The sequence below is a fragment of the Bombyx mandarina genome, chromosome 24 (assembly GCF_030267445.1).
Source record: "Bombyx mandarina strain Sakado chromosome 24, ASM3026744v2".
In the NCBI taxonomy this organism is placed as follows: domain Eukaryota; kingdom Metazoa; phylum Arthropoda; class Insecta; order Lepidoptera; family Bombycidae; genus Bombyx; species Bombyx mandarina.
This window is the reverse complement of record NC_143230.1, coordinates 11843274-11854347: the sequence shown is the minus strand read 5'-3', so window position 1 is coordinate 11854347 and position 11074 is coordinate 11843274. Positions and strand designations below refer to the sequence as shown.

The 11074-nt window shown below is 40.9% G+C and overlaps 1 protein-coding gene across 1 annotated transcript; it reads left to right on the top strand.

Moving 5' to 3' along the window:
- The first annotated feature begins 1694 nt into the window (after positions 1-1694).
- Positions 1695-10980, top strand: LOC114248475 (uncharacterized). Its single transcript, XM_089738285.1, has 5 exons — positions 1695-2018; positions 2536-3840; positions 4966-5910; positions 6384-7498; positions 8847-10980. The coding sequence occupies exons 1-5, from the start codon at positions 1833-1835 to the stop codon at positions 10078-10080; spliced, it is 4785 nt and encodes a 1594-aa protein (XP_089594411.1). The 5' UTR covers positions 1695-1832; the 3' UTR covers positions 10081-10980.
- Positions 10981-11074: the final 94 nt, after the last annotated feature.

Below are 11074 nucleotides of genomic sequence, written 5' to 3'. Positions count from 1 at the left end.
AGAAGAAATATAATAATATTATATATAAAGATTTACGAAGCGTGTAGGTACCTACTTTTTTTTCCCTACCTAAGCTGATGGTCCATGTCAGCGTCGCCGGGTTAGTAGGTGAGCTCACGGGGTCAAACCTGACGATGTTGCTAACACGAACCCTAGCAAGAGCAGTGCTTCGCAGAATCTACCACTGGATCTATTAATTCTCTGGACTTTTTGGCGGGAACGCGAGTAGCGAAGTTGTGTAATTTGTTTAATTTTGTCTATTTAGTGTTTCTTTGGTTTAAATGTGTAATAACGGTGGCTTATTAACTGTTTAGTGTCTGAAAGTGCACAAATGTGGGAAAATGAAACAAAGCCGCTGGGCGTAGCTTCTCGGCATCCTCCAAAAAGTCCACTGAAAAAGTCTCACAAATTGACTGTATGTATGTACTGTACTGAGATTGTATTTCATCCCATATCATCTCATTTCATTTCATAACATCATTTTTAATATAAAAAAGTTTTCATTAAAATTAAAATAAGACTTGACCTAAAGGTCTTAATTACCAGGTCTTAAAATCCCATAAAAAATTGTACTATGTTCTGTTTCATAGATAATATTAATAACTTAATTATTACTTAAGTTCTGTTGAATTACGAATGAAAAAAAGTTCAATTATTTGTAATTGTGATAAAATCAAATGAAGCTAAATGAAACGAGATGAGATACAAGGAAATAATGTCTCAATAAAATGTTGGTTATTTACTAAGACTTCAGCGAACTTTTTCCCGTTGCTTGTGACGAAGGGCTCGGCGAGTGAATTAACCCACAGACACAGCCCACTGAGTTTATCGCCAGATCTCAGTGGGTCGCGTTTCCGATCCGGTGGTAGATTCTGCGAAGCACCGCTCTTGCTAGAGTTCGTGTTAGTAACGTCATCAGGTTTGAGCCCCGTGAGCTCACCTACTAGTTAAGGTTACGCTGACATAGCCTCTCAAAGCTATCAGCTTAGGTAGGAAAAAAAAGCATAAAAGAAGAGCACCACTCTACTTTCGGATTTTAATACATCACTGACTTGATAAAAAGAAATGCACAATGCAAGAAATAGGGGATAGGGGGCTTGTATTTTTTTATTTATTTTTAACATTTATTAGTACTTAGTTAGTTACAGAAAGCGATTGAGATTTTACTTTTCTTAATTAATTTTCAAAATATTTATAGGTACTTATGGAATTTAAGTAGAATTTTTAGCAAAATTGAAAACCATAGAAAATAGTTTATAGCAACACTTGCAATGACAAAGTTTTAGGACATTCAATATTTTCATACTCATAAAATTTTGCTAATTATTGTCCACAAAATTTAGAGAAATATTTTTCTTAAGCATGTACAAACGTAAGTATTTTTACATCTAGTACACAAAAATAATTTTCTTGTTTTAAATGAGCAACACAGAAATTACTTTTTACTCCGGTTCATGGGTAAAAGCACAGAAGCGGCATCACTAATTGAAGTATATGTGACTATTGACACACCATTGAATGAGTACAAAGATAAAATTATTTTTAAATTTTGATAAATAATTTTATGGTTGTTGGTTATTTTTTTCAATTGAAGATTATCTTTGATTCAACTAAGGGAAAATTGGTTCCCGTGGTTACATTGAAAGACAAAAAATGTCAACTTGTGTTTGACATTGACAGCTTGAAGTATGACAATTTCAAAACGTCAATCTGCACCAATCAAACGAACTTTTTGACGTCTAGCTAAACCGATATTTAGGGTAATGTGCCGACATTCATTGAATTTAATGTTATAAAAAGTTCGCTGAAACAAACCACGAAGAGTATTAAACATGACAAGACAAGTGGACGTGAAAGCATTAATTTCCCATCTAGTCAGAGGGGATGGCGCCGAAAAATGTCGTATTTGTATGGGTGAAACAACAGAGGGCCAAGTTTACCTAGGAGATACTGTAATGGTGGACGGAGAGAAGCCCGTGACCTTAGCTGAACTATTAGAACAAATCACGGGAGTCGAGGTGAGCTATGTAAAATGTCTAAATAAAGTTGCAAAACGAACATTGTTTATTTTCTGTGAAAAACGGAACGGCGTGTCCCGCGCGTTCATTACAAGATGGCCGACACAAGCTATGTGACGCGAACGTGTCTAATGTTTTTTATGTTTTAGATTTTTCAATATAAACAATGTTTGCTTTTATTTTATTTATAAGTATAATTTCTATATTACTTGATATTATTTAAAAATATTGTATTCGACTTTTATTATTATAATTAATTTGAATATTTTACAATGCGTTTACGGAGATTTGCAATGATGACGTAATATTATATGCTTTAATATTTAAGTCGAGTAAAGTAAATATTAAAGATATTAAACAAAGTACACAATATCTGCTGTTAATTCATCACTTAAAACACCTTTTATATTGATTGAAACCCATAAGCTCACTTTAATCTCTCTGACCAAAACCTAGTCTTACAAAAAAACAAAAAGATGATAAAAATTTTGCTGTTTGACCGAGAGAATGGTTGCAGGTAACAGTGGAAGATAACCTGCCCGACGTTCTATGCTCGGCCTGCTCATTCTCAGCATTATCCGCAGCAGAGTTCAGAAACTTCTGCCAGAAAGCCATAGAGCAATGGCATAACACAGTCAAATTACTGGAGGAGGTCACCACCTTTTATCCTGTAAACGCCTCCAAAATTTATGCTGTCGTATCTGACAACGAAATATCCATCACCGAAGACTCATTAAGACAAAATAAAACAATCAAACATTCGCCTATTAAAAGTAAAGAATATGGTAAAAGCTTACAATGCTCATGTCCGAACTGTGGGAAAACATTTTCATATGCATCAGATTTGTATGATCATTTGAAAGGATCGACGGACTTGACTCGGGCTTGCTATGTGTGCTCAAGGATAATGTCTGAAGATGATCTGGTGGAGCATCTAAGAGAAAAACACAATAAAAAACCATTCAGCTGTAACAAATGTGCTGTTCTGCTCCGCTCGTACAAACATTACAAGAAGCACATGGCAGACGCTCACAGGCCCGGTGTGTGTACGTGTGGAGACTGCGGACGATCATTCAAATCTCTGCCGGCATACAATGCTCATCTATCAGTACACACTCCAAAGACCTGTCCAAAGTGCTCTAAACTGTACCGAAACCAAACTTGTTACCTTTATCACGTTAAAAGGTGCTGTGAGTTGAGCCGGGAAAGCCGGGAAATACATCAAACGAAGAATAAACTATCGGTTTTGGTTAAGAGTGATCAGAGGTCAGTCAAAGTTGGTCTCCGTGGCAGTAGGAACACTGAATGTATATGTGACTATTGTCAGAAGAGGTTTGCCGGAAAGAAATTTGTAGCAACTCACATTCAGATTGTGCATATGAAATCCACTCACCGCCCCTGCGTGTATTGTGGAAAGTACCTCGCTGCTGCTCACATGCCAGTCCACTTGAAGAGACATGAAACATCGGAGACCTTCAAATGTGAACTATGCAATGTTGTACTAAAATCGAAACTAGGCTATCAACAACATCTAAGACTACACTCCGGAGAGAAACCTTATGTGTGTAAATACTGCGATGAAAGATTCTCTGCTTCGTCAAGGCGGTCCGAGCATGTCCGCAAGGCACACAGACAGAGTGATACGGTCTTGAGGCACTCGTGTGCCGTCTGTCCTGCTAAGTTCAGGCTACCCTACCAGCTCAGGAAGCATGTTTCCTCCGTACATCACATAGACAAACCAGGGTCCTTTGATTGTGAAATTTGCAAAGTAAAATTTGCAAGTTGTAGAGCTCTATTGGTTCACCACAGAAACATTCACACGTAACTAAAGATCTCAGCTGATACAGCACATACATACATAGAGAGGGAGAGAGAGAGAGTATTCTTTATTGTACACCAAAAAAATTAATAAACAATGCGATACATTAAATACAAAAAAAGTATAATTGGCAGTCTTATCGCTAAGAGCGATCTCTTCCAGACAACCATCAGGTGGACAAGAATTATTTTGAAACGAATTAATTAATTATTATTATTACATAACTTGTTACTAACTAATGTTCATTTATATATTAATGCAGTGATTCCATTATGTTTCTCGCCGTTAAACATATGATATTAGCTATTGTTGATCTTGTTAGTATTTATTTAGTTAATACACGGACCCCTAAAGGGAAAGCTATTACATATAACAATGAATTCATAATAATATGTTGTTATATGTCACCGCACTTGCAAGGAGTCATAGTAGGTAATTAGTGTGTAAAATTTTTTGGATGCCACTGATTAGTCCGTTCTGTGATTATATTAAAAAAATGTACATAAATTACAGTAATACCCCTATAACACGGTAGATTGCTTCCGCATTATAGGAATCGCGTTGTAGTAGTATTCTTTCATAACGCGCTTGTGTGACCCCACTTAACGCATTATATACAAATATAATACCAATTTTTTTTTAAATTAAATCTGTAAAAAACTAGGAACACTAATTTAGTAAATTGATTTAATTTCAATTTTCATAACAACGCAATTGACACATTATGCATAGGTATAGCGAAATTAATAGTGAATTTTATAAATCATTATAAATTTCACAGTACAGAAATATAACGTGTGAAATCTCCGGGGAATATCGAGATCGCGTAATATAAAAACGCGTTATAAGAGCAACGTGTTATAAGACGAATTACTGTAATTCTACTCAATCGAAATGTTACATAGCACTTATCACCATGACTAGTTTGAATACAATTGTTTTCTATCTAGAAACCTATTTCGACTCTAAAGCTGCGGAAAACGGTCTTTGAATTTGTGAAAAAATCATAAAAAAACGAACGTCTAATTACGAAGTAGGAAATCTGGCGCTTAAGTAGCTCATACTTGACTTTCTTATCTGCCCATTCGAGAGCGTGGTCGCAACTGACTGATGAAAATATTGTTTTAGGTGGAGAATTCAACTTTATTACCAAACAAAATATGCAAGCACTGTAAAAGTAGTTTGCACGATCTTACGCTCTTCTTAAAATTATGCATAGACTCATTCAAACGTTGGAGCACAACGGCCAATTATTTGGCCAACATTGGGCTCGAGAAAAACGCGGCTACTCTCTACGTTGTAGCCGCAAACGATTTTCGAACTTACCGTAGCAAGAGAAAGATTGAAAATCACTCGCAACTTGTAAAAGATTTGGGAGCCAAAATGAGTACGCGGTCGACACGCATGAAAGGTCCAGAACGTTCCAGAATGGCTTGTCCCGAATGCGGGAAGTGTTTTAAGAACGCGGTGCGTTTTAATGCTCACATTAGGAATTTGAAAATGAAGTACTGCACGCAGTGCGGACGTTTAGTGAACTTGAATTCTTACGGAGCTCACGCTGAAAATGATCACAACGCGAGGGTGTTCCGATGTAAGAAATGCCCGGAGGTGTTCGCGAGGTATTCGTATTTGGAAAAACACATAACCAAGCACATCGGTGTACATTGCTGCGTAGAATGCAAACGTAGCTTTCGCAACGCAACGAGTCTGTGGACGCACTTACGGAAACACCGACCGGCGGTGTGTGCCTGCGGTAAAAAGTTCACGAATGGAATATGTTTTATAAAACACGGAAAAACGTGCCCAAGTAACAGGGGCGCTCTTCGATACGTCTGCGACTATTGCTCGAAAGAATACAGCGTCAGGACTACCCTCAAATTTCACATATTCAATGCGCACATGTCGCTAAAGAAATTCCAGTGCGATAAATGCGGAAAGGTTTTCGGTAATCGTTCGCACCTGGAGGAACATGGTAATTCTCACAACAGAGTCGCGGATAGATTCGTGTGCGTCCACTGCGACGCGAAATTTAGCACGAGACGAGGCCACGAGAGGCACGCGAGGAAACACGATGTCTGTAAAACCAAAGTCCGTTTTGGATGCCCGAAGTGTTCTAAGATATATCATCAGAAGGGGCGATTGGACAGGCATTTGAAGGTCAAGCACTGATTGTCATGATGGTCTTACCCAGTGTAGCCAATAACAGAATTTACAGATGGAATTAATAATTCAGATTATATGGCAAAAACCAGAAAATAACTTCCGAACCAAAGGATCGGTATCTTGTGTTTTGTGTTAATATTTCGTGAAGACGGCTAAGACTTAGGACGCTAATAATAATTGGGAAATCATTGATAAAATGTAATATTTAAAGAATGCCGAAATACCCTGAATGTTTGTTTTGAAGCACTAAGTTAATCCGATTAATTAATTGTTTCGCGATATAAAACTGGGAGTCTTATAGTAATGCTATTAACGCGAAAATGAAAGACTGCTTATCTCGCAAATAGCAAGGGTGAGCGGACTGATGGCTGGCGTGGTTTCAGGTGGCGGACGAAGACGCCCTTCCACCCGGGGTCTGCAGGCATTGCTCCGAGGATACCATGGCCGCTTACAACTTCAGACAGCTGTGTGATACATCGAAAAAGCGTTGGTCCAGTGCCGCGGAGCTTCTATCGCGGATTCACGCGAACGCCGACAGTGGAACTCTCTTTTTCCTATACGACGACGCTATCTTGCTCCTGAAGGACAAAATTAGCACCACAGATACAAGAGCGGCCTCAGAATTGCTGAACTTGAAGTTTGACGAGGAAACAGAGCAGAAACCGCGCAAATACCAAAGATCGTATCAGCCGCCTCTAGAATGTTCTTGTCCCGAGTGCGGCAAGACCTTCCAGAACGTTCAGTATTTGAACTATCATTTGAAGAGTTCGTTGAATTGCGCGTGTAGAACCTGCGCTTTGGTCATGCAGAAGAGATTCATTCCGGAGCACATGAGGGTCGAACATGGCGTCTCCGTGGCTCACTGTCGGATGTGTTACGCGGTTTTCGAAGACCAAGAGTCAGTTAAGCGTCACTTGCTATCGTCTCACGGCCCTAATTCGTTCTCTTGCAATACGTGCGGCACCGGCTTCAGCGGCCAGAGAGCCTTGCGCGCTCACATGTACTCGCACACGTTGTTCGACTGTAAGTCCTGCTCCAGGACATTTGAGAATCGTAAATGCTTCAAGCATCACCAGAGAGGATGCAAACGCGAGGTCTCGCCAATCGAATCCACGTTCATATGCGACTATTGTAAAATCGAATATAACAAAAAACCATCTCTGAAAGTGCACATAATACAGAAACATTTGAACGTGTTGCCGTATGTTTGTCAGAAGTGCGGGAAACGGGCGTCGACCGTCGCGCATTTGCAATCGCATCTCAGGACTCACAACCACGTGAGGAAGGTGTTTGAGTGTCACTGCGGTGCTAAAATGACCACGGAATTGGGTTATCGGCTCCACCAGAGGATACACTCTGGCGAGAAGCCCTACGAGTGCAAGAGGTGCGGCGAAAGGTTTTTGTCGTCTTCGAGGCGCTTAGACCACATTAAAAGGCGGCACATGGGCACCCAGAACATGCCGCACGCATGCGACAAGTGCCCCGCGAGATTTCTAAGACCCTGGGAACTGAAAAAGCATTACTCAACGATACACTTCGATTTTATTCAGATACCAGACAAAGCACAGGACGTGCCTATAAAGCGGCGTTTCAAAAATAAAATATTGGATTAATTAAAGAGATTTAGATGTCAACTTCTTTGGTTTATTATGTGGCTACACTTTATTAAGTTGTCGAAAGTGGGGAAAGATAATGAAAAGGGACGGTTTTTGTATAGACGCCATGCCTAAAAGCTAAACGTAAAGTCACTATAAAGTGGGAAAGCTCTGAAATTTAATTGTCTCGCACTCTACAATCACGCTATCAAGTTACTTGTTCAAACATCAAGTTTGCAAATTGGACGTTTAGTGCGGTATAATGAAAAAAAGGTCCTTTTTAATTCACTGTAATAGGAAGATTAAAAACGTTTATTTCTTTGTCTTTCGTGAATGTCAGCTGCGTGCTAATTTAGGATTTGTATCTGACCATTTGATATGAGATCACAGGACGTTTCTCACAATTATTCGAGACAGAAGTGACTCGCTATGTTTTTTTTTTATTACTCTCTCTCGTTTGCTAAGTAAGTACTGGCTTCGTACGTTTGTCATCTGCACTGATTCGTAAACGCAATAAAAAATATACTCCACTATAGTTTATAGTCTAAAGTGTATATTATAATATGTAAAAGTCGAAATGAGTTGGTTGTGCTAAATCAGTGTCCTTTTGGATACAAGGCACGATAAATCGCATAATACCCACCCATTTTGAGATATGGAGGTCGAAATCTTCATCGTATTGTATTAAGTATGTATATTGACCTCGGTGACCACATAACGGTATCGCTGAGTTCTCGTCTGCGATAAATAAATACCGCATTCGCAAAGCAGCTGCCCTTGGGTTGTTAGGTCTCCTTCGGATGCGCTCGGGTGGCTGTTAGCAAATCCCATCCCTCCGGACTGAGAGGAAAAGCCTTCGGGCCACTAATAAATAATCCATCCTAAAAATATATATATATTTTTATTGTTTAGATGGGTGGACGAGCTCACAGACCACCTGGTGTTAAGTGGTTACTGGAGTCCACAGACATCTACAACGTAAATGCGCCACCCACCTTGAGATATAAGTTCTAAGGTCTCCAGTATAGTTACAACGGCCCCACCCTTCAAACCGAAACTCATGACTGCTTCACGGCAGAAATAGGCAGGTTGGTGGTACCTGCCCGTGCGGACTCCCAAGAAGTCCTACCACGAGTACATTATATATATTTATATATCGATTCGTTAATGCGGTCAAATCGATATTTTACTGATTTAGTAATTTATGTCAACACGTATTAAAGTATTAGTCGGAACATGATTGCAGATCAAGGAAGATCCCCTGTGTCCCAACGGGGCCTGCGTCTCCTGCGCCAGCTCCGCCTTGGCCGTCCAAGAGTTCAGAATGTTCGTTCAGAACTCACAAAAGTCCTGGTACAAAGTTATAAGTGGCCTGTCCAGTATAACGGCGCCGGTCGTGCCACAGGTGAAGTCTTTATGCGCATTCGTGAGCTCAAACGACTTGAGCGTGCAAATCACGAAGAATTACACGACTGGCGACCCTAAAGCGTTGGTTAACAGGTTCCAAAGTAGAATTTCCAGGAAGCCGCCGAAGAGATTGCGCGTGGATCGCACAGGTCCTGACTGTGCGTGTCCTGACTGCGGGAAAACCTTCTCTAGCCCCCATTTCTTGAACGTTCATCTAATGAACAGCGGGCAGAAGGAAGCCTGCCTCATTTGTGGGGATGTCGTCTTAAGACGCGACCCCATGCTTGCGCACATGAAAACCGTCCACAAAAGCACATTTTACCTGTGCAAGGAATGCCCCTTGCTTTTTACAACCGAAGCCGACCGCGTTCAGCACGTTGCCAAACATCACAAGCCCGGCGCCCTGACATGCTCCGACTGCGGTAGAACCTTCCCAAGGAAAGAGTCCTTTGATCACCACACGCAAATGCACATGGTGCGAACTTGTCGCTCCTGCGGTTGTCAGTTCACTAACCGCGGCTGCTACAGGGAGCACAGGTCCCAGTGCGAGCCGGAGGCCAAGCCCGATGTCCATGGTCTCCCGCGGACGAAGCGCTACAACGTGCGCGATCCCGCCTCGTTTACTTGCGATTACTGTAATAAGACATACTCCTCGCGACCTCAACTGAAGAATCATATACTCTGGATCCACATGGACATTCGACCTCACCAGTGCCAGTGGTGCGGCAAACGTTTCTACACTCCGGCTAGATTGGCCGAACATTCTGTGGTCCACACGCGCGTCAGGAATTTCGAATGTGATATTTGCGGTGCGAAATTGGTGAGTAAAATGGCTGCGGTTTACCACAAGAGGCGGCACACGGGAGAGAGGCCCTACAAGTGCGATGATTGCGGCGAGGGCTTCATATCCGCCTCGCGTAGGACGGAGCACGCCAAGCGAAGGCACAACAGGGGTAAGAGGCTTCAGTGCCCCGAATGTCCAGCGACGTTTATCAGGAAATGCGAGGTTCAAAAGCACAGGATCAAAGCCCACGGCGTTACTGAAGTTTATAACATTATAACAGATATGAAATCGTGAGTGAGGCTGTTCGTCTCAACTGGTGCTAAGGACGCGTCCTTACTTTGGTGTATTGACATTGTTCGTGTCAATGTCTTCGCATTTAAGGCCAGTGTCATCTCACAGAGCAAAGTTGGAACAGGGACAATCTTTTTGTAGTATTTTTTTTTTGTAAGTGCTATTAGTTAGTGAATAAATTGTAAATAATAAATTATATAATATTTAAACATTGGTGAACCTCTGTCACGCGCCAATGCCAGGGGCACAGCCAAGCCGCTGCCTACAGTTAAATATTGTTCATAAGCCTCGTTTGAAGAAGGACATGTCATAGCGCTCGGGAAAAACCTTGGCTCATTCCAAAGCCGGATTGGTTGGTACATGGCAAAAAACAATGAACACAGTGGCTCCAGGGACTATAGATGAACTCTACTCCGGTGGCGGGCGATGCGATGGTAAAAATGAGATGGTGGGATCATCTCAAACAATTCTCCAGAACACTCCGATGTGCTGAGTTTTTGAGTTTCAATTTACCACTTTTAACCGGATACTTTTTCAACTATTCTTAAACGTAAAGCAGGTTTACTTACATCTACCCTCCATTATCTTTCAGTATTTGATATTTTTGGTTTTGAACTGAAATCTCCCAAGTTAACGTGTTCTTTTGTTTCTGTGGTTAATAAACTCTGACAGGGCTGAAGTGATTCTACTGAATAGCATCAGGCGTTTATTATTTAGTAGGTACATATCTTCTGCCATAAGAAATTGTCAGCAACGCATGTATGTCAAAAGTACATTAAATCTTCAATTCTGATTGTAATCGTGCTGTCTAAAAAGCGTTCAAAATTTTTGTATGAAAGATGAAGAGGCTTCACTGTGCAATTAAATTTTGTTGATATCAATAAAAATGTTTTTAAAGAAGCACCTTGCAGTTTTCATAATCCTGTTGGTTATGTTTTAGTGCGGACGGGATGGGACGAGGGTGGTGGGTGAGGATGGATGAAGACACTGTCGCTAC

Coding starts and splice junctions, on each gene's coding strand:
- LOC114248475 (XM_089738285.1), top strand. CDS start 1,833: ATGACAAGACAAGTGGACGTGAAAGCATTAATTTCCCATCTAGTCAGA. Junction 2,019..2,535: donor AACAAATCACGGGAGTCGAG/GTGAGCTATGTA, acceptor GAATGGTTGCAG/GTAACAGTGGAAGATAACCT. Junction 5,911..6,383: donor GGCACGCGAGGAAACACGAT/GTCTGTAAAACC, acceptor GCGTGGTTTCAG/GTGGCGGACGAAGACGCCCT.